Raw genomic sequence first — 24,399 nt, 5'->3', positions numbered from 1 at the left:
ATGAAATCCACTCCTTAAACTTCCCCTCAATAAAAGACAAGAAAATCTCTTCCTGCCAGCCTGCTGAAGAGCACATGGTCTTCCGATACTGTAAGCAATGTGTTTCCAAAGTAATGTACTATTGCTTAGCTCAACTGAAGCTCTGGCTGGACCTATAAAAGGCAGAGCCACAGCAAGCACCGTGGCTGCAGACACTGGCATCCCCCGATTTCAAGACTTACTATGCTGAATGTCTCCTGGTCCAGATCATCATCCTCATCCTCTCCAATGGGGACAGGTTCACTTCCTGCTGTAATATGGACAGGACCCTGAGATCGCTTTGATTTACTCGAAGATTTGGCATCACCACTTTTAGGCTTTTAAAAAAGAGTTACAAGGAGTCATTGTCATTTGTGCAATCCTACCGTGCGATTTAGGTTTCTTACCTATGTTGTGTTATTAAAATGGGTAAATATGATGGTCTCAGTTTATTTTTTAAAAAGTAAAATAAAATCCTGAAACATCATGAAGACAAACCATAGCAGCTTACTCACACATTATTCCCATTTCCATCTCTAAATGTACCCAATTATAACTTCAATTTCATCAGTGCTATTTTTGGGCTTCTTACTCCTTTATCCGTAAAATGCACAGAAATGTCATCAAGAGGTTAAGATTGTAAATTGGCAGAACTCTTCTAGAGTATCATGTAGCAACTTTTATTAACAGCATACCCTTTGATTTAGGAATCTGTATTAACTAAATTATTGTAAATGAAATCTATATAAATCTCAATTATATTGAAGGAAAGGTTGCAGAAGAATATATAAAATGACTTCATGTACTTTTTTTTTTTTTTTTTTGAGACAGATTCTCGCTCTGCCATCCTGGCTGGAGTGCAGCATCATGATCTCGGCTCACTGCAACCTCTGCCTCCTGGGTTCAAGAGATTCTTCTGCCTCAGCCTCCCAAGTAGCTCAGATTACAGCCGCACGCCACCACACCCAGCTATTTTTTGTATTTTTAGTACAGACGGGGTTTCACCATGTTGTCCAGGCAGGTCTCAAACTCCTGACCTTGTGATCTGTCCACCTCGGCCTCCCAAAGTGCTGGGATTACAAGTGTGAGCCACTGCGCCTGGCTTGACTTCATGTACATTTTTAAGCATACAGTATGCTTTGTTTATAGTTATATGGATATACACTATAATATGTACTACAAATATAAAAACATGAACAGGAAGGTTTCGGACCCACTTCACAGTAGTGGTTATGGGGAAAACAGAGGAAGAGTAATAAAATCAGGGAAAGGGAACAGGGGGCAGCTTCAACAGTATCAGTCATATGTTCATGAAATACAAAAGATATCAGCGTCTCCCCCCGCCTGGCCCCGCCAAAAAAAAAAAAAAGCCACTTAAAGTAAACATGAAAAAATATTAACAACAGTTGTGGTATCTGGAGAGTGGATAAACAGATGTTTGCTAAAATTGCTCTTTTTTTTATTTTTTTAATATTTTACTTTAAGAAAAATAATGTCTTTCTGTGGGAGCACAAATGCACAGGTTATTTATCACAGTATGGTCTATTAACATCAAAAATTAGAAAGTATTTCAAAATGGGAAATTCAAATTGCTTCTAACATGTTACACCCAAACAGAATCCTCCCCAACTATTAAAAATGATTTTTTTTTTTTTTTGAGACAAGGTCTTCCTCTGTTGCCCAAGCTGGAGTGAAGTGTGACACAACCATGGCTCACTGCAGCCTCGAGCTCCTGGGCCTAAGCAATCCTCTCACCTCTGCCTCCCATGCAACTGGGCCCGTTGGCACATGCCGCAATGCCCAGCTAGATTTTTGCTTGTTTTTATTTTGTAGAGACGAGGTCTCCCTACATTGCCAAGGCTGTAAAAATGACTTTAACATTTAATCACTTGGAAAGTTGTGATATACTGCTAAGTGAGGAGGAAAGACTACCCAAACAGCCTAATCTGATTTTTATATTTGTTCTTAAATAGAAGTTTATTTTATATTTAATATAAAATTTCAAAGTAAGATAAAAATTTCAAAGTAAAAGTTTCAAAGGCACTTATCAAGAAATCTATTAGAGTTATCAACTGGATATTAGAATTATAGCAGTTGTTTGTGTTTTGGCAATGATTTTACTGTGTTCAGAGGTCAGCAAGTATACACTGCAACACTGTACCGAATTCTTTGGTTCAGAATGAACTTCATAAAACCCCTAATGTAAAGGTTATAATAGCAAGGCTTTTCATCCATTTATACTCCAATAACTCTTGCTAATATTTGTTTTTGACTCAAACTCTTCAAGTATTCAAATTCAGTTGTGGATTGTGCTCCTCTAATATGAATCTGAGAACGTATTTCGTATTTACATGTAAATGCAGATTTCTCTCACCTGTCCTATCTCATTCAAACATTTCCCCCTGAAATATGTAATAAAAGACCAAGTAAAGGCCTTCTTTTTTAAAGAACACCCCAAACTTGCAGGTTCCCCTCTCTCTGCAAGGACAGGTGCAGGTATCCCATCAACGGCCCCACCCATCCTTCTTGAACATACCCATAAAAAGACAATTATTCCAGGGCCCTCAAATCTCATTCTACTTCTAAATCCAAATGGCAAATTGCAAAGGCTGTGGATATCTGCATGAACAGAAGGGCATCATTACCTTCTCTTTCTTATCTTTTGACTTCTTTCTTTCCTTGTCCCCTTCTTTGTCTTTCCTAGAACTCATTTGTTTCTCCTTGTTCTCCTTGTTCTCTTTCTTCTTCTGTTTTTTTTTCATTGGACTTTTTTCCAAGCCATCATCCTAGGAAACAAAACAGGGCTATGAATTTTTGCTACAAATTTTATATCTACTTATGTACTTTCTGGAAAAAGCAGCACTGCCCCCAGTGGTTCATCACTGTCTATACTTAGAAGCTTGTTTTCAAGCAAATAGCCTCAAGGGACTCAGAGAAGTCTAAACTTTCCAGTAATAACCAGTTACAACTGTAGAGGCAGAAGCTCTTTACTGATATCCTCTCATTTAATTCTCATAGCAACCCTTCAACATAAGTTTATTATTCTCATTTCACGGATGGAAACTGAGTACCAAAGAGATTATATACCTATACAAAGTCAGCTAATAACTGATTAGGTTGCTAGTATTTAAATTTACGTATGTATTGGCCAGGCACAGTGGCTCATGCTCATAATTCCAGCACTTTGGGAGGCTGAGGCAGACCTGTCACCTGAGGTCAGGAGTTTGACACCAGCCTGGCCAACATGGTGAAACCCTGTCTCTTCTAAAAATACAAAAACTAGCCAGGTGTGGTGGCAGGTGCCTGTAATCCTAGCTACTTGGGAGGCTGTGGCAGGAGAATCACTTGAACCCAGGAGGTGGAAGCTGCTGTGAGCCCAGATCGCGCCACTGCACTCTACCCTGGGTGACAAAGCAAGACTCCATCTCAAAAAGAAACTCATAATAAATAAATAAATATCTGTATGTATGACTCAAATCCATGCTAGTTCCTGTACGCACTGCTGATCCTCTTGGAGCTAATATCCAAGTACAATTACACTTTCAGAAATTCCATAAAGTTGTCACTGAAATAGCACACTAAATGATACCAACTTACTATTCACTTTACTTAGACCAGAGGTTACAAACTGGCAAGCCAAACCTGACCCACAGGAGTTTTGTTAACAGAATTCCATAGCAGCTGCCCCCTTTACATTAGGCATGAGCTCTCTGGTTAACCACAGTCCTGACCACTCCCCGTCATTTGCAAGAATGAGGCTACGTGTCAATCGCCATTTATCATCAAAACTTTAGGACCGGTGCGGTGACTCACGCCTGTAATCCCAGCACTTTGGGAGGCCGAGGCAGGAAGATCACCTGAGGTCAGGAGTTTGAGACCAGCCTGGCCAACATGGTGAAACCCCATCTCTACTTACAATACAAAAATGAGCCTGGCGTGGTGGCAGGTGCCTGTAATCCCAGCTACTTGGGAGGTTGAAGCAGGAGAATTGCTTGAACCTGGGAGGCAGAGATTGCAGTGAGCCAGGATTGTGCCACTGCACTCCAGCCTCGCGGACAAGAGCGAGACTTCATCTCAAAAACAAACAAACAAACAACAACAAAAAAAAGTCACAGTCCCCTTCATTTACTTCCATTATGTACAAATTTGCAGTTGCTGACTTAAACTATCCTCGCTGACAGATTAAGCGAAGACTTACATATTCTATTTCCATTTAATCCACTCGTAAACCAAACACATTTCAGATGATTTTATTCCAGCTGGCATGATAAGTATAGCTAAAATAAATAAATAACCCTCAACCGAAACCCCACTTCATACTTTCACTTCTCCCTCTTCTGATGGATTATCTGAATGCCTAGGAGATGAAAGCTCAATTCCATGCTCCTCTTTCAGCCTGGGCACTTTGTTTTCCTTCTTTACCCGAGGCTTCCGCTTCTTTAATTTGGCCTGGAAAAGGAGAGAAAATGATGATTAAAATACAAATCAAGACACTCAAAAGCATAACCAAACAACATGATGACTCTTTAAAGCAGTAGGAGCCATATAATTCAAACAAGAAAATTCCAAAGAAATCAAAAGAGTGCAACTCATTTTACCTCACAAGACCAAATCAAAACAAATAAAAACCTATAGGCCTTATACATGGCCTATACCACATTAAAATGTCCATACTCCTTTTTCGTTTTTTTTCCGAGATGGAGTCTTGCACTGTCACCCAGGCTGGAGTGTAGAGGTGCCATCTTGCCTCACTGCGACCTCTGCCTCCCGGGTTCAAGCGATTCTCCTGCCTCAGCCTCTCGAGTAGCTAAGTGGGACTACAAGCACATGCCACCACAACTGGCTAATTTTTTGTGTGTCTTTAGTAGAAACAGGGTTTCGCCATGTTGGTCAGGCTGGTCTCAAACTCCTGACTTCAGGTGATCCACCCACCTCAGCCTCCCAAAGTGCTGGGATTACAGGTGTGAGCCACCTTGCCAGCCAAAATATCCATATTCCTTAAACCTACTGATTCCACATTTTTGGAATCCATCCTAAAGACACAATTTTTTTTAAAAAAGGAAAATCACTCTGTATACAAAAGTACAAATAAAGATAATATATTAAAGACATAATAGTAACATTAAAAAACCTGAAAGCAAGTTACATATAATAAGGAAAAGGTTAAAATACTGTTTATCTGCCTAATCAGATATGATCTGTAACATGATCTAACCTCTGCCTTTCCAGAGCCTAACACATAATATATTGCATACTCAACATATTATATGAAGAATGAGACTTATGACCCTATTACTTGAAAAAAATGAGGTGTGGTATTATGGGTTTTTTTCCTCAAATTTGCTTTGCTTATAATAATACAGGGAAATCAATATAAATGACATAGCTGCAAGAGCACTTAAAGAACATGCACACATGGGCTGCTAGTACAGGGTGTAACTTGTATTTCTTAGCTGGGATTCCATCTTTCTGGGCCTGAACTGAAATTATAAATTGGGGAAATAAAAGGAGATAAAGCTCAGCTGAGTTCACTGAGAATTTAGTTGGTATTTCACACAGCAAGTAAGGTCTAGTTTCTGAATTAACTGTGCATTCCAACTGTCCATTTTATCTCTGGGATCCACTATTACAAGAACCACAGAGACAGATAGAACAACAGGCAAACCCATAGGTATTCAATGCAGTAACTGCAACTATGTTCCAAAATTGAGAAAGTAGGATAAAGAAACAGTAACAGTATGTGTGGAATAGTGGGACTGGGGAGCAGAGGATGAATTTGAAGCAACATTTCAGAAGGATGAGTTTGTAAGAAAGCTGCCAAGATGCTGTGGTCTTAAATGAATTTTTTTTTTTTTTTTTTTTTTTGAGACGGAGTCTCGCTCTGTTGCCCAGGCCGGAGTGCAGTGGCCCAAACTCGGCTCACTGCAAGCTCCGCCTCCCGGGTTCACACCATTCTCCTGCCTCAGCCTCCTAAGTAGCTGGGATTACAGGCATGTGCCACCACGCCCAGCTAATTTTTTTGTATTTTTAGTAGAGACGGGGTTTCACCATATTAGCCAGGATGGTCTCAATCTCCTGACCTTGTGATCCGCCCGCCTCGGCCTCCCAAAGTGCTGGGATTACAGGCATGAGCTACTGCGCCAGGCCTAAATGAACATTTCTATTATTACCAAGCAAACCATCATTACTGGAACCTCAAAAACAAAATATGCCCATGAGAAGGTGACATTCTGTGCAGTGCTCAGAGAGGGCCTCTCTCTTCCTACCTAATTCTGCAGGGTAGGAGCCTCAGGCCCCTGAAAAACAACCAGCTGGCAGCATACTCACCTCTTCCCCACCTGTCACAGCCCCCTTCTTCTCCAGACCCTTTCTGAGCAGCTTCAACAAGTAATCCGCTCGGGTCTGTAGCTGCTTCCCCTGAGGCTTTTTATCTGTCTCCACCGGCAGAATCTTCAACAAGAAAGGAAGAGAAGCACCCGCCACCACCCACATCCTGGTTAGTGGATCAGGATAAACAGAGACAACAAAAACTGAGCACAGTCCTTTCCCTCCCCAACCACCCAAAATATAGATAAAGCCTCAGATCCTATCTCATGTCCATGGCTCCCAGTCACTGAAAATCCCTCACAAGCCGTTCTCATTTTACAAAATGGGATGGAGAAATCCAGCTCTCCCAATGGCTCCTACCTGTGCTGTTAACAGGGTAGAACAACTCAGGTAGGAGGGGCTTGTGGCTTCATCTGCTAGAGCATCCCAGCCGTCGTGGATTTCCTCCTTCCAGGAGCAGGGAATCCCTGGAGCTAGGTTAAAGCTTCGTTTTAGATTGAAAATGCTTCTTAGAGCATTGCCGGAGAGCACTGAGCTACGCCAGGACATGATCTGTTCCTTGCTACAACAACTGGGTCTCTTGCCAGACTGAATCTGGTCTCAGTGCTTAAGGCAGGGTGCTGTCACCCTCCTAAAACCCAGATGGGATGAGCACTGTTGAACGTGCCAGGAGCACAACGTGGAGCAAATCCTACCAAAATTTGAGCCAGTCAGCCTTCCCTGCTTATAGCTCCAACCATGGCCTTGCTACTTGCAACAGATAGGGTGGGAGGCTCGATTTTGTGGGAGAAGAACAGCCAATGTTTAATTCCATTACAAAGAATACCAAGGTGACATTCAATCTTTACGTGAGGAAGTGAAATATGGTTGTTTCAAATGTACTTTTAAACAAAGGGCCAATAACTAAGGCCAAGGAATGCTTTTATCATTAACAAACTCACCTGGGTATTTATTGTAATGAAATCTGACCTATAATTAAATACCAGAATTTTAAGATTTCTCCTACAGTTTCCCCAAAATTTCACCTGGCTACTGTCTTTTCCCTTTATCTTCATCCGTGAAACAGTGCCACAATCCACTAAAGATGGAAGTATTTCCAAGAATGACTATACTAATTTCTAATTTGATGCCCCCTTGAAAATAGTTAGAAATAAGTAATCGATATAAAAATATTACACAACAAATCTTCTAGAAATCTCTAGCATGGTAGGGTTACTTACTTTGTCAGTTAATTTAAGCTCTGGGTCTGTTTTAATTAACTCCCAGTTTCCATAGCCATGTTCATAAATCCCCAGCAACAGGCGAGAATCATCTTCCACCCCCCACTCTACATCAAAATGTGCAGCTTTGACACGACAGGTTAAGCAGTATCTAAAGAAAGTTTAAAAACAGGAAGACATTAGAAGAGGGGCCTTTTTGGTATGTTAAAGAAGAGACAGTAAAAATACTATGTAACTACACAAAGTCTAACTTCAAATCTATTTTCTTATGGTACGACCATCTAAGCATGTACACAAAATATACTCACTTTTTTTTTTCTTCAGGGTCCACAGGGATAGATTTATGCAGCATCTCAAACTCCTCTTCATGTTGGATAATGGATTTCACATTAACCTGAACTCCGGATATCTTGATTGTTGGACCTCTCCTTTTCCCTGGTCCTTTTCCTGAAAAATACCAGTTTCACATTAGTTAAATGAAACTCTGCAGAAGTTCCACAGAAAACATGTATCAACGAACCCTGACCTCTTAAAGTCTCTCTGAATATATCTCTGGCTTATTGTTATTTTGAAGATATAATCTATAAGACAAGTTTTTTTCTCAACTAATGTCTGTAAAATAACCTTTGAACATTCAGTTTTTTAAGATTTGGAATTCTTTTTTAATTCACTGATGTTTATAGTTATATTTTAATCTTCCTGCTTGTTTTATACTACTTTGTTTCCAAATGAACAAAAGTAGATTCTGCGGGTACAATATTAGTGCTGAAGGTTTCTCTTTTTGTTTTCCTACCCATCCCACTAGCGAAGGTCAAAAAACTCTCAAGTGTTTTAAAAATGAACTTGATCTTCACAACACTATTACTGAAAACACATGAGCTTAAGTTCATATCTAACACATGTGAAATGATGAACAAGTTGTGGCTTAAGAAAATTACACTAACCCAGGCGGGCGCGGTGGCTGACACCTGTAATCCTAGCACTTTGGGAGGCTGAGGCAGGCAGATCACGAGGTCAGGAGATCGAGACCATACTGGCTAACACAGTGAAACCCCTTCTCTACTAAAAATACAAAAAATTAGCCAGGTGTGGTGGTGGGCGCCTGTAGTCCCAGCCACTCGTGAGGCTGAGGCAGGAGAATGGTGTGAACCCAGGAGGCAGAGCTTGCAGTGAGCCGAGATCGCACCACTGTGCCGAGATTTTACCACTGTGCTCCAGCCTTGGAGATGGAGCGAGACTCCATCTCAAAAAAAAAAAAGAAAGAAACTTACCCTAACCCAAATTTCAAATTAAAATGATCACAGAAGTAAAAATGAAACCCCAACCAAATAGTCCAACTTGAAATCCATGAGATAATGCTACCTGTGAGAGGAAAACTCCTTTCAATAGAAAATGGGCAGCACACATGAATAGACACTTTATAGAACAAAATGCAAGTGACCCTTAGAGATGTACAACCTTGTTCGTTAAAAGAAAAATGAAATACCGTTTCTCACCTATCAAACCGGCAAAACTCCAAATGTTTAACAATATATTCTGTTTGTGAGGCTTGTAAACAGGTACCAACAAACATTACTGGTGACCATGTAAATGGCACCAGACTTATGCAGAAGGATTTGGGAATATCGAAGCAAAGTATATACGCATTTTCCCAGGACCCAGCAATCCCACTTCTAGAAATTTATCCCAAAGATATGCTGGCAGAGATATGAAATGGTATATTCATTAGATCATTATTCATTGCGACTTTCTTTATAATAACAAAAGAACGAAAACAACCCAAGTATTAAATACTAGGGGGGAAGTGTGAATTGACATCTATCTACATGGTAGAATACTCTGCAACTGTAAAAGGAAAGAGGATGATCTCTACATAATGATATGAATTTATCTCAGTCATTAAAATAAGCAGGTGCAAAAGAGTATGTTCTCTTCTGTGTAAGAAGGAAAATACACACGCACACACACTTAAATTTTAAAAAGAAACAATCAAAGATAAACTTACAACTAATAGAAACAGTGACCTATTAAGGAGGAAGAGAAGGCAGCTGGGGAACAAAAAACGAAAACAAGATGCTCCAAATGCACCTTGTTTTATAGTTGTGACTTTGAACCATGTAAATGTTTTTACATAATTAAAAAAATTAAATCGAATCAAAATGAGAAAAGCAGTCCCTAAGTACTGAAAATAAATGAAAACAAAAGAGTCTAACTATATATTAAGTTGGTGGCATTAACCACACAGAGAAAGGAATAACTTTGAATAATTTAAAAATATATTTTGACTTTATATTGTTAGTGTGATATATTCTAAGATCAAAAAGAAATGCAAAGAAATCACACTTCGCATTTCAGCATTTTTTTGTTAACAGTAAAATTGGTATTGGTATTTGGAAACATATGTTTGGGATAAAGCAAATATGTAATTATGTTAACATTTTTAGAAACAAAAATTTCAACCTAAGGGAAAAAAGGTATCAATAATCTTCCATTTGATCTAGAAATGTCAGCCTGGATTCAGAATATGCTGAATACCAGTTTACAGGAAATACAGGTGTGAGGAAATAAGTTAATACCAAGAAGAAGCAATCAGCCAGATCCAGAATGTGGACATGCACAAAAAAAAGGGAGATTTTGGGGAGAAGGGACTGCTGTTAAGAAAACAGCTCCACAAGATACTATGAGATAAAAAAAGCAAGCACAGAAAAGTGTGCATGCTGTACTACCGTTTAAAAGGGAGAAAACATTATTCATTTCTCAAAAGCATCAAGAAGTAACAGGAATACGTTTTTCAGTTTTAAGCCATGTAGATGTATTACTTATTCAAAACAATTACATAGAAAACATACTGTACATTAAACCTAAAGTTTACTTTTGGGTGTATTCTGAATGTTATAAAAGCACATATTCAGATCATTTTGCAAACCATACAAGTTATTTGTCTTTTACAAAAAAGAACATATCTTAAAATAAGTTTTGACTCTCTTGAAGATATTTTTAAATTATATCAAATTCAATAATATTAAGGTTATTATTGAATAATAAAATAATTTTTTATTATTAAAATCTTAAAAAGAAAAAAAGAAAATTTCAAAGCACAAATACTCACTTCTTAATAACAGCTAACACGGCAAGCTAGACGCCATTGCTAAACAATTTACAAGTATGGAATTATTCAATTATCCAAATCCTTTGAAGTAGATACTATTACTCTATTTTGCAAATGAGACAGTTGAAGGGATATAACTTGCCCAAAGTCTTATAACTAGAAGTGGTGGAACCAAAATTCCAGATAACTGACTGCCTCTTTCTCTGGAGCCTGAAGATTTAACCACAGCTCAACAAAGCTGCAGAAGGGTAGCCTTACCTAAGTAAAGGCTGCCCCGAAAAAATGCAGAAATGGCACAGATAAACCACAGTCTGGAGAAGTAGAATGATAACAACTTCATTTCTTTATTTTTTAATTAATTTATTTATATTTTGAGACAGGGTTTCGCTCTGTCACCCAGGCTGAAGTGCAGTGGCATGATCTCAACTCACTGCAGCGGCATGATCTCAACTCACTGCAGCCTCTGCCTCCTGGTCTCAATCGAACCTCCCACCTCAGCCTCCCATGTAGCTGGGATTACAGGTGTGCATCCTACTACTTTCGGCTAATTTTTAAACTGTTCGTAGAGACAAGGTCTCACTTACATATTGCCCAGACTGGACTTGAACTCCTGGGCTCAAGTGATCCTCTGGCCTCAGCCTCCCAAAGTGCTGGGATTACAGGCGTGAGCCACTGCGCCTGGCCTCTCTCGTTTCTTTAAAGTTCACTATGAGGGTGTCCTTACCAATAACTACTTCAGAGTTCTCTCCTCACAAGCATTCCTATACCTCTTGCTTTTAAAGATATCACACAGGACAGGCAAAATCACTTTCTGGTATCAAAGAGAAAACACACTGCATGTCCAATCCAATGAGAACAAATTCTAGTGGCATGAAAATCTCAACGTAACCCAAAAATGTTTACGATATTCATCCAATATTTTATTTATTCCAATTAATTCTCTAAATCCTTTGTGTTTGCCATAACGCACAATATATATCCAAGATAATTAACAATGCTTGTGATCTATAACACCTCTTATTTGCAGCCAAAATACAGAGGTGTCCACCAAGCTTTGCCCCTGGGTTTTTACATCACTCCAACGAATTTAAACTTTCTACAGCAACATAAAAAGAAACCATTTCATCTTTTTCTTCACTCTACACCTTCTGCAAATCAACTTCATTTGTGAGTAGACCTGTAGGAGAGTAGAATATTAAGCTCACAGAAACGCAGCTCAGAATAAACACCTGAAAGCACTAGGCATGTGTGGTCCTCAAGCCTGTCCTTAAAACGCCCTTTAGCAACAGAAATCCAGTCCACGAGTGCCAGGTTGCAAAGACTCACTAAAGCCAACTTCGCTTACCCTCGCTGGCATTTTCTTTCAGCTGCTCTTCGTATTCCTGCATTGCTGACACACAGCTGTTGTGGATCAGTTCACCCAGGCGCTTCAGATCTGCCACCGACTTATCTACCAGCTCAGCATCACGTGCTATGCACTCCAGCCTGAGGAGGAACAAATATGGGGACACTTTAGGACCCTGTGCCCACTCTTCTTAAGTGTCATGAGATGCCACTAGGCCTCACATAATCTTCTCCTGCAAAGACACTTTTCTTTGCGTTCCTTTAGTGGTCATTCTAAGGCTCCAACAAGAACCCCTGGACATTGACTGAAGGCTAACACATTCATTTTCCATCATAAAGAATTGTGTCTTGAATATTCCACAAAACAAAATAATTCCAAAAAACAGAGAGGAAAGAAAGAAACAAGCAAAGCAAACTTTATTAAATAAATAGGCTGTTAGCGGCAGCAGGTGAAGTGCCTGAACACCATCCGTAGTAGCTTGCTTCTTTTGTGTTCACTTTCCTTTCTCCAGCCTACTTTCATTCACTGCAATGCTCCTAGAAGCAGAGTATAGCTACTTCTACTATATGTTTAGTTGATCTCCATGTCATATGAAGCACACAACTATATTAACAGCTAAAAAACAGGCTGTCAAAAGGTGTCAAGCCCCCTTTTCCACATTCTATTGGCTTTTACGGTAACTGGCCCAAAAACAGACAGTCTACCCCTGGGTGGTCAGCAATAGTCCTGGAAAGATGCAACTGACCTTCTTGGCCTTGCTGTGGCTTAATGCTACACATCACTACCTCCTCGCCAAATGGAGAGGACCAAACAAAAACAGGCTTGTAATTTTCACCTACTCAAGAAGTTTATCAGAAGAAAGAGAAGGGAGCCCAGTATTTCCTTTAAATTAGGGCTTTTTAGATTTTATAGGAAGTAAAGTACCGAACCATTTCAAATAGAGTCTTTTGTTAAAATCTAACTTCTGAATTATTTTCTAAATGCTTATAGAATAGTAACAACAGCTACCCTTTTGGAAGTTTTTATAGTCAAGGCTATGTTATGTCCTTTGTATTTAATCCTCATAAAATCCTGCTAATTAGCAGATTATAAAATCATAAAGAGCCTTTTACCTTTGACATTATTAAATCTAAGAACTAGGATACAAATAATAACTACATACTTTCTTTTCAACTGGAGTTACATGAACATCTCTCTGGAAATTATTTCATGCACTATGGTTTTGAATATACTTGCTTTATCTCCCTCACGAAGGTGAAAGTCTTTTTATGGATGGCCTGTCTTTATCATCTTTGTCATCCCTCTGCAGACAGACATGAATGAACAGGCACCCAATATATAAATGTTTGTAAATAAATGTTTCCAGAAAAAAAAATGTTCCCAGCATTAGTATTAAATGGAAAAATTTACCAAAAAAGAACGTACTATATAATAAAAGCAAAAAAGAGGAAGATAAGGGACTATTACACTGAACTTACCGTTCAAGAGGGAGACCAAACTTCTTATAAGCCTTGATGAACCTAAGAATAGGATCAATAAAACATATTAAAAAAACAGAGACTTATTTTAGTTATGTTGATGCTAGCATATCCTGTGATGACATATGAGCCATGCAAATTGTCAAAAATAGAGTGGACTCAATCCTTGCACTACCAAAAAAATGAATAAATGTTGAATGTCTTTGAAACTAGTCAACTTAAAATAATGACTGCTAAAAATCTATTCAAATTAAAGATCAACTTTATTCTCAGTGACTGTACATAAACTTGCTTAGATAACATGCTAGAGAACTGTGACTTAGCTCTAATATCCTTTTTAGAAGGTACAAGTTTATAGACTTCACTGTGTCATAAAGGATTCAATCATCACGACTCTATTGTGACAAACCCTTATATCGTTTCATCAGCGTATTCAGTTCACCACTGTTACCTTCAATACCATATTTTTCGTTATTAGAAAACCAATGATTTTTCAGCTGTTAAGATTTTTTTGACTGTCTCAAATAGTTTTTGGAATAAGGCACAGTAAAATATGATTTAAAACTTCTTAGGCAAACGATTTTGGAAACTCTACTGACCTCTCCTCCCAAAAATCCAATCCATCTTCCTGCAAGTCTCTACCCTAAACTATGCTACATACCAACTCATGCCATCATCCCCATTCCTACAGGCTGGTCACCAGTACTTTCCACTAAAAACCAGGACTTCATGACACATTAAGGGCATCATGTAATATGCCAAATTACTATGATAATTGGGTTATATAACCATGTAAGGACAGATGCTAAGGGAAAAATGGAAATGAGAAGACATGGCTACAGAATAAAATGGGACTGAATATGACAATAGCTAAAAACAACATTAAAGGAACAGCGCAGATACCAGGGTTAGGAAAGTATTATATATGAACAAAACCTGAGGATTACTCCTTAACTCTGCATTTCTCCTTCTTGACAGACACTGAAATATTTTATGTCTAAATAACAACACTTCCGATATGACAGACTAAGGGTCTGTGAAAATCTGCTCCTCCATAAAAGCAATAGGAATGCTGGCATAAACGGTCACAATCAGTATTGTCACAACTCTGGAAATTAACCAAATGCGTGCAGCCATCTAAGAAATTTATTCAAGAAAACGGCTCAGCAAGCTTCAAGGCATTTTTTAACTTGCACTATTCCCACCCCTTAACCCCAGCTGCATGACAGCCTTCAAAACTAACACTTCTGCAACTACAATAGCTGTGCAACCAGCAGCACAGCAGCCACTGGAGGGTAAAGAAGAGGTTGAGAGTTCTCCAAAAGCCCTATTCCCACAGAATGACTGGACCTGGCTAACAGCACCCTAAGAAGCTCCATTCTCAGGCTTGTCTTTATTGGACTGACCCAGAACTCACTCTGTGTGAATAGCCCTGTCCACAATTCATTGGTCAGAAACAATTAGATGCAAAGATTTAACACCATGACGGCCTGAGGCAACATTACCAACTGGAAATAACAAAAGGTTGAACAAAGACAAAAAGAAAAACTGGGAGGAAAGATGTTCATAGGATAGATACTCTGAAAAGCTCTGACATGTGCAGGTCTGTGTCCATGCAGAGGAAAGATCTCAAAGGGTCCTTCCGCACGCTCCTGGGACACCCTCTGCGCTTTGGCTTCTTGTCATCATCAGACTCTTCTGTCTCACTCTCAGAAGCAGAGGATCTCTGGGCCTGCCTCTTGGACTCACTGTCAGAGTCACTGTCATTTGTCTGAGCCTGAGAAAGACCTTGAGCAACTGTGCAAGCAGGAACTGAAAGTTAAGGCAGAGTTGTCAATTGCCTTCCAGAGCATTGAAACATGCCCCAACAACACACACCCAGCCCTTCAACAAAGGCTGGTAGACTTACAGGCTCAAAGCATTTAAGGAAATCTCTGTTCAATCATTAGCTGACCACTAAGCTAAAGGAGTAGAGACTACACATAGCATGACAAGGATCACATAACATGACAAAGAATACAGACTTCAGATAACTAGTACAGGAAAGTCACTAAACAAGCAAATACAACAGCAGCGGCAAACACAATACATGGCTGGGAGGGGAGATCTGATTTCCAGAGTTGCCATGATTTAAAATGTCCAGTTTTTCACGGGAAAAATTATGGGACATATAGAAAACCAAAAAGTAAGCTGGGCATGGTGGCTCACGCCTGTAATCCGAGCACTTTGGGAGGCCGAGGTGGGTGGATCACCTGAGGTCAGGCGTTCGAGACCAGCCTGGCCAACATGGTGAAACCGTGTCTCTACTAAAAATATAAAAATTAGCTGGGCATTGTGGTGGGCACCTGTAATCCCAGCTACTCGGGAGGCTGAGGCAGGAGAATCACTTGAACCCAGGAGGCGGAGGTTGCAGTGAGCCAAAATCGCGCCATTGCACTCCAGCCTGGGTGATAGGAGCAAAACTCCATCTCAAAAAAAAAAAAAAAAAAAAGTATGAAGTATACATAGGAAAAAAAGCAGGTCATAGAAACCATCCCTAAGGAAGTCTAGCATGTAGGCTTATAAGACAAGGATGTTAATCAGCTATTATAAATATTTACAAGAGTTAAAAAAAATCTGCCTAGAGAATTAAAAAGAAAGGTCGAAAATGATATCAATAGAAACAGAAATGCTGTTTAAAAACAGACATTTTTTAAAGAGTGAAATAGAAATTCTAGAGTTGAAAACTACAATAACAGAAATGAAAAAAAAAATCACTGGTGAGGCTCAGCAGCAGATATGAGCCTGAAGAAGAGAGAACTGCCAAATCTGAAGATAGGCCAATTGAGATTATCCCACGTGAGAAACGGAAAAAAAGAAATTAAGACTTTCCTTCAAAAATGAAGATGAAATTAACAGTGCCAGCTAAGCCAAAATAGAGAATCCATTGTTAGCAGACCTGCCTCAAAATAAAATGCTAAAAGAGAGTCCTTTGGGCAGACATGAAAGGACATAAAATAGTAACTCAAATCACATGAAGAAATAAGAGCACCCATGGAATAATAGAGCAAGTAAATATAAAAACAGTATACATGCATTTTTGTAACTCTTTTCCTTCTATCTGATTTTAAAAGACAACTAACTAGGTTGGGTGTGGGTGGCTCACGCTTCTAATCCCAGCCCTTTGGGAGGCCGAGGCACACCGATCACCTGAGGTCAGAAGTTCAAGACCAGCCTGGCCAACATGGTGAAATCCCATCTCTACTAAAAATACAAAAAAAATTAGCCAGCGTGGTGGCAGGAGCCAGTAATCTCAGCTACTTGGGAGGCTAAGGCAGGACAGTCACTTGAACCTGGGAAGTGGAGGTTGCAGTGGGCCGAGATTGCACCACTGTACCCCAGCCTTGGTGAGAAGAGCAAAACTCAGTCTCAAAAGAAAAAAAAAAAGAGACAACTAACTATATAAAGTATTAATTATAAAACTGCACTGATGGGTTTACAATGTGTAAAGATGTAATGTGCGACAACAGCACAAATGGGGATGGTGAGCTATAACTGGGGCAAAGTTTTTATAATGCCATTGAAATTAAATTGATGTTAATTCAAAGTAAATTGTTCTAAGATGTTACTTGTAATTTCTAGGGCAACCACTAAGAAAATAAGTGAAAAAATAGGTTTTTTTTTAAGGTAATTAAAATGGTATATTATATATTTAACACAAAGGAAAGTAGTAATGGGGAAATAAACAAAAAAAAATGACATATAGAAGACAAATAGCAAAATGCAGACATAATTCCTACTTTATAATAACTGCATTAAATGTAAATAGATTAAATACTGCAATCAAAAAAAAGAGATTGGCAGAAAAAATATTTTTTAAAAATTTTAAGATACCATCTTTTTTTTTTTTTCCTTCTTCTTTTAGAGAGTTTTGCTCTGTCACCCAGGCTGGAGTTTAGTGGTGCCATCTCGGCTCACTGCAAACCTCGGCCTCCTGGGTTCAAGCAATTCTCGTGCCTCAGCCTCAGCCTCCCAAGTACCTGGGACTGCAGGTGTGTACCACCACACCTGGCTAAGTTTTTGTATTTTTAGTAGAGAGAGGGTTTCGCCATGTTGAGACCATGCTGGTCTCAAACTCCTAGGCTCCAGCGATCTGCCTGCCTTGGCCTCCCAAAGTGCTGGGATTACAGGCGTGAACCACCATGCCTGGCCAAATACCATTTTTTAAAATTTCAAATACCCAAAAAGAAAGCTGGAGTGGCTATACTAATATCAAACTGAAAATAGGAATTAAAACAAAAATTGTTACTACAGACAGAAATACATGTTACAATAAAAAGGCCAATCAAGACCTATCGATTATAAAAAATACATACAATTAATAAGAGTCCAAAAACACATGAAGCAAAAACTGACAGAATTGAAGGAAGAAATGGATCATATAAGAGTAACAGAGATGTCAACATCCCATTTTCAATAATGGGTAGAACAACTAGGCTGGGCACGGTGGCTCAGGCCTATAATCCCAACACTTTGGGAGGCTGAAGCAGGAGGATACTTGAGGCCAGGCGTCTGAGACCAGCCTGGGCAACATAATGAAACCTTGTCTCTACCAAAAAAAAAAAATTTTTAATTAGCCAGACATGGTGGCACATGCCTGTAGACCTGGCTACCTGGGAGGCTGAGTGAAAAAGGCACTCAGGCAGGAGGATCACTTGAGCCCAGGAGTGTGAGGTTACAGTGAGATAGGATCATACTCCAGCCTGTGCAAGAGAGCAAGATTCTGACTCTACCAAAATAACCACAACTATACAGAAAATCAATGAAGAAATTAAAGACCTGAAAAACACTAAGCCAAATACAGCTATAGAACACACTGCCCCATAGCAGAAAACACATTCTTCTCAAAATAATACTGGGAATAGGGAGCACGAAGAGGTGGGGTGTGTATATATACATACAATTTTGGCTACAAATTCAAAATTGTTAAGATGATAAGCACAAGAGGGGATGTGTTACATGCTATTCTGTCAGTATTTTGAAATATTTCTATTTTTCCATAGTAAATTAAACAAAGAAAGAAGAATAGGTGTGACCTTTAAGTGAAAAGAAACACCTCACAGTTTCAAATACATGAAACTTAAAGGACTATTTAATATAATTATAATATGGATTAGGCCTTAAAACCATCTTTATACTTTCTATTTTCTTCAGGCTTAAAAAAAAAAGATGGAAACTGGAAAAAAAATAATTTGTAAGCAACAATTTTAGATTTTTTTATGGAGGATAGAGACATTTGAATCAGATACCAAGAAATGTATAGTAATCACTCACATAGAAAGATGTCTAAAATGGATTTTAAATGGGATCGGGGAAAGCAAGGTGCTGAACAACATGCTGTACATACTACTTATAAATCAAAGCAAACCACTAGCAAACTGATGTCAGTACTAACACAGGTGGAAGTGGGATTGTGGCGGAGGGGAGAGGTAGTGAGGGTAGACTTATTTGTACCATTTTTATTTTTGATATTTCTTTTATATACAGATACATAAGTCTGTATATATATGTATGTCAATTATCTCCTTCCCCCAGCTGAACTTTGTGAAAATGTTCTCAATAACCAGAGAATAAGAGAGAAATAGAGAGATGAACAACAAATAAAAGTGATCTCAACAGAAAGAAACCTTGGAGAAGGAAGGATTCATCCTACAGATCTGGGACAGGACCCAGTTTCTCTTTCCTTTTTGGTAGGTATTAGCCTCTGCCTACCCTGTCACGATGTCCAGGATCCAGTCAACCCAAGACTTACAGTACGCACTTCCAAACAAGCTCAGTGAGAACAGAGCCTCCACCAACCTTCGGATCTCTGCATCAGTAAATCCCTCCACGAGGTCCTTCCGCACACTCCTCGGACGCCCTCTGCGCTTTGGCTTCTTGTCATCATCAGAGTCTTCCGTTTCACTCTCAGAAGCAGAGGATCTCTGGGCCTGCCTCTTAGACTCAGTGTCAGAGTCACTGTCATTTGTCTGAGCCTGAGAAAGATTGAGGCAAAGTCACACTGTAACAAGTGCGAAGTTCAAGTGGTGAAAGGACTAAGAGAAGGCCATCTTAATTCTTTAGTATTCAGAACTTCTCACCATATCAGACAAGTCAATTTTCCTTTGACAAATAAGGGGAGACAGGTCTTGGAGAAATACCCACTTAGGACAGTCATACTTTCAGAGACATTGTAATATAACGATAAGTGAACTGGATTAAAAATATATGAATATTTTTACAATATCCCATTATAAAACAGGTTAATGTTTACTTCTTTGGGCAAGTAATTTTACTCTTTGTGCCTTTGTTTTCTCATTTGAAAAATAAAGACAATAGTACCTATAACATATGGTTTTCAATAAGTTAAAGCACTTAGAAGTATGCCTAGCACATTGTAAGGGCTCAATAAATGGTAGCTAGTGTTACCTCATACTGATTTACTGTGACCTTGAACAAATCTGTGTCTATTACCTCCAACAAAATGGGTAAAAAAACTTGTTCTACCTATTTCAATGTTGTTACAAAAATCAAATTAGATAGTGTCTGTGATGGAGCTTTGTGAACTGTCCAGTTGGTATATGTTTCTTATTTATAGTTATATAATCCTCTACTAAGTATTTATATCAAGTGCTGTGAACTGTTATGGACAAACAGAGGTGTGACTTTCTGAAAGTTGAAGGCAGTGGCAATTAACAGCCAAACTGTGAGGACTACTCAAAGGCAAAATGCAAACTTCTGGAAATTTCAGACCCTGTTTATCAGCTTCACAAAGAGCCAATTTGCAAAGACCAAATCCGATGTCTCACAGGTGTGCTCAGGAGCTCTGCAGATTTCTCCACTTTCCTTTGTTAAGTTTCCTACAACAGTATCAACTCTGCTCTTGAAGCCTCTGTGTCAGGGGAACAATGCAAGGCCTCTTCTTTGAATAATCAACACTTCTGTAGCATTCACAACATAAGAAATAATTTCATTTCTTTCATCTCACTTGATCACCTTTTTAGTGGAACTCCGAATTCGAGGCAGCATATAAATTTCTTCTAGCTCCTTCTGCCGCTCTTCCTCCTCTACTTTTTTCCTTTGTTCCTCTGGAATGATCTCATCCCAGTCCTTGTGAGGACGCTCTTCCAGCTCTTCTTCATCTTCCATTGTTGCAAAGTTGGCAACCTTAAAACAGACAACCCGTTGTCTGACATTTCCCTATTTCTAAACACCACCTACTAAAACAATTTATCCAGTGTTTTTTATCTAAGTAGACACTGTGAATAATAGGACTTTTGTGATATTACATAATCAGATAATCAATTTTCTATTAATTTTTCCTTTATACCCCCAAAAATCAACTTGTCAAGTCCTCAAGTTCATCACATCATAAATTTTACTGAAAAGCAGAGAAACAGCTACAAAGATACAAATTGTTTTTATAAGTTTTATTGAATGAGCTGTTATAAATCATATACATGTTCTAATAAATATAATACTAATGATAAAATTTAGATTTATTTAGATTTTAAAATGCTTAACACCTAATACTCCATGATGAACTTACATTTCTATAAGTTGTATAGAGTTCATTTGAAACAATGCATAACTCAAAGCACTCATTATCATCTACCCAACTGGTTGCTTTATTCATTTTTATCAAAAATATGAAACTTAAAGATGTGTGGTGATTTCATATGCTCACAAGTGCACTTTAGTCTTAGGAAATAAAATGAAAACATAAAACAGAAAAAATTTAAATAAATCTAGAAGAATAGTCTCTTCATTTCTTATCAAATATTATTTAATATCCAATATGTATTTGTACTAAAACAGTAGGTATCCCAGAAAGAAAGCCATCTAAGTGTATCCATTTCAAAGAACCAGACGAGGAGTACACAGAAACATCTACCACCTCTGGACAGCATCTGGGCAGTGGCAGGCAGCCCCCAGCCTGGCTCCGCATTCTTCTTATTCCCTCCCTCCTAGCCTTTGAGACAGTCATAAGGTATAAATGAGCTTCTGGAGGCTCCATTCCTTGGAGCCAACAGTGAAGTCAAGTTAAGACTCTAACTTTATGACTTTTGGCTAAAATTAACTAAAATTAAGATTGATGTAAATATGCACATACGTTAGTGGTTCATGCAGTAAGGAATTTAACTTTTCCAAAAGGGACATAGTGGTTAAAGGCCAGACTCTGGCCCTTAACTTAAGACAGTGCTTGAAACACAGTAAGAGTTACACAAGTGCGGGTTTTTATTGCTGAAGAAAGGAGCAGCAGTCACAGAGGTGGAACTGAGCTGAAACAGTGCAATGGACTGAATGTTTATGTTCTTCCCAAAAGTCATATGATGAAATCCTAACTCCCAATGTAAGGTGTTAGGAGGCCATGAGGGTAGAGCCCTCATAATAGGATTACTGCCCTTATAAAAGGGACCCCCAGAGAGCTCTCTAGCTTCTCTCTCTCTACCATGCGAAGATAAGAAAAGTCAGCAGTCTGCAACCTGAGAGCCTCCACCAGAACCTGACCATGTTGGCACCCTGATCTCAAACTTCAAATCTTCAGAACTGTGAGAAATACATTTCTATTGTTTATAAACCACCCAGTCTACGGTATTTTATTGCAGGAGCCCAAACCAACTATGACAAACACTAATAATTCACCTTCACCCTTCTCTACCCCATCCTCTGCATCCTAACACATTAATCTAGGGCTCTCTGGCCCACTCAATTCCATCCTTGTTCTTCCATTGAAACAACTTCTACCAGTGGCCAGCTTTGGAGCTAATCACACAATATTGCTTCCTTCCAAACACTTCACACAATTTCCCCTAATTCAATTCAATCCTAATGGGCATACTGCACTTAGCCATCATTGTAATCATCAGGTCTCTCTTGCTTCTCTACCTGCATGGAATCAACCCATGGTCAATCCTTCCTTCCAAGCTGTCACATGAATCTTGAAAACCTTTGCTATTTTGACTTTCCTGTGCCTCCCAAGCCAATCTCCCACCTTGGGATAGCCAACTGATCCAATTTCTCTGACCTCAAAAGTATTGCTGGAGAAAGTCATATGACCGTGCCGACTGGCTCCACGGCAAAGCTGTATCATCTCAATTCAGCTGACTCCCTATCAGGTTCCTCCCAACAACTTTCTGCCTCATCCATGGCTGTCCCAAATCTTTTCCACTTCTCAAGCAAACACCTCACTTACTTTACTAGTCATTAAGAGCATACATTAAACTCCCACAGCATCTCTTTCCTCCTCTTCCCTAAAGTGTACTTGTCCTTTTTCTTTCCAAGGCCAAGTCTTCCATCTGTGCTTTTGACTGTATCCCTTCCAGTCTCCTCTGGGGCAATGTGCCATCAAATCATTTCCTTCCTGAGAACCTTCAATATCTCCCTATACTCAAGTTCTTTCCTCAAACTAGAAACATGGTAACATCTTTCAAAAACCTTGTCTTGCTTCAACCTTCTAGCCATATAATTTAGCATCCCTGTACTCTTTCACTAAGCTTTTTAATAACATTGATACTCTGTGCTGCCACCTCCTATTCATCTGGTGCCCAACTTTTGTGTTTAGTCCTCATTTCATGTAATTTTCTGTTATATGAGACACCACTGACACCTCTTTCTCTCACTTACCAAACAAACAAAAAACAAACTAAAATCTCACCAAGTCATCAGAGCCTTCTAATTGTCATCTACTCTTTTCCTATCTTTGACCTCTCTTTGGCATCTGATCTATTAACGTGTCCCACAGTGCTCCACACGTCCTGGTTCTACACTCTGTCCTGGCTCTCTACCTAGCCCTCTCTTCAGTGATTTCTCTTCCTCCACACACTGACTCTACACAGGATAGCCCACTTCAGGATAGCCTACCTTCGTGTGGACTGTAGAACCTACATTCACAACATACTCACAATTCGAGAACAATATTGAGGATATGACTCAATTCAGGTAAAGAGAAAAGCAGAGCGCCTAGCACAAAGGAAGCGTTCATAAACATTAGTAATCATTAATGAATCAATGCTGAGAACTCTCTCCCACAAAGATCTTCATACCTTAAACTGTGATAGAAGTTCATCTGTTGCACTTGTTGACACTTCATTCTCTCTCGTTTCAGCCAACCGCAAAATTTCATCTATATCCATTTCCTAAAAGAACAAAAGCCAACACGAATAGAATAAAATGGCAACAGATGAGTTGCCTAGTTGCCCAGAAATTATTCGTATTTACTAAAAATGTTCGGTGCAAATAAACCAATTCTCCTTTCTGATATTTCATTTACTTTCAGTTTCAACTCTAAATCCTTTACATCTAATGTCTCAAACTATAATTTATACAAATGACAAGGTGAAACTTCAAAAATTAAAATGAACAGAAACGGGAGAAAAAAACAACCCAAAAAAGTATACTCGAATGCTTTATTAATTCCTTCCTACTCAATTTGGTAAGAGCTATGAGATTCCTACGAAAGAAAAACACACTGTCCTTCAAGTAATTACTTTTTCTTTACAAAAGCCTCTAACAGAATCTTCTTACAGAAAATTTAGACTCTCACAGATCATACTTCTCAAAAAAATTTCCCTCTCCTCATTGTTAATTACCTGAGGTTCTGATTCCTCCCCTTCCAGTTCTTTGAAGAGATCCTCTGCTCCAAATTTCAAAATAGCTGTCAGCTCTTCTTTATTAAAAGGATTTGAGCTGTGGAAGTAAAATGTAGTTGTTAGAAACATCAAATAACCTCTAAAGTGTTCTACTTCAGAATAACTATCCTTCAGAAAGAGGTCAGGTTAACTGCTGAAAATATAAACTCTGCCTCAAGAAAAATGATTTCTCAACCATCTCATTTTCTATCTACAGGATGAGTCTGTGATGGTAACCCTAAACCAGCAGAAT

At 38.9% G+C, this 24,399-nt stretch overlaps 1 protein-coding gene across 10 annotated transcripts in view; it reads right to left on the bottom strand.

Annotated features, from left to right (window-relative positions):
- The window catches only part of CHD2 (chromodomain helicase DNA binding protein 2), a 127,928-nt gene that overhangs the window by 22,963 nt on the left and 80,566 nt on the right, over positions 1-24,399 (bottom strand). For all 10 annotated transcript variants that reach the window (XM_003952732.5, XM_063794352.1, XM_009429878.4 and 7 more), the window contains 12 exons: positions 24,108-24,204; positions 23,562-23,654; positions 20,512-20,682; positions 19,336-19,511; positions 13,498-13,539; positions 12,020-12,159; positions 7,874-8,012; positions 7,566-7,716; positions 6,346-6,468; positions 4,339-4,467; positions 2,664-2,804; positions 222-356 (listed from right to left, as the gene is read on the bottom strand). In XM_003952732.5, the coding sequence (XP_003952781.2) occupies positions 222-356; positions 2,664-2,804; positions 4,339-4,467; positions 6,346-6,468; positions 7,566-7,716; positions 7,874-8,012; positions 12,020-12,159; positions 13,498-13,539; positions 19,336-19,511; positions 20,512-20,682; positions 23,562-23,654; positions 24,108-24,204 (1,537 nt within the window). The remainder of the gene's footprint in view (positions 1-221; positions 357-2,663; positions 2,805-4,338; positions 4,468-6,345; positions 6,469-7,565; positions 7,717-7,873; positions 8,013-12,019; positions 12,160-13,497; positions 13,540-19,335; positions 19,512-20,511; positions 20,683-23,561; positions 23,655-24,107; positions 24,205-24,399) is intronic.

This window comes from Pan troglodytes, chromosome 16 (assembly GCF_028858775.2).
Source record: "Pan troglodytes isolate AG18354 chromosome 16, NHGRI_mPanTro3-v2.0_pri, whole genome shotgun sequence".
Lineage (NCBI taxonomy): Eukaryota > Metazoa > Chordata > Mammalia > Primates > Hominidae > Pan > Pan troglodytes.
The sequence above is the reverse complement of the archived record's forward strand: the minus strand, read 5'-3'. Positions and strand labels throughout refer to the sequence as shown.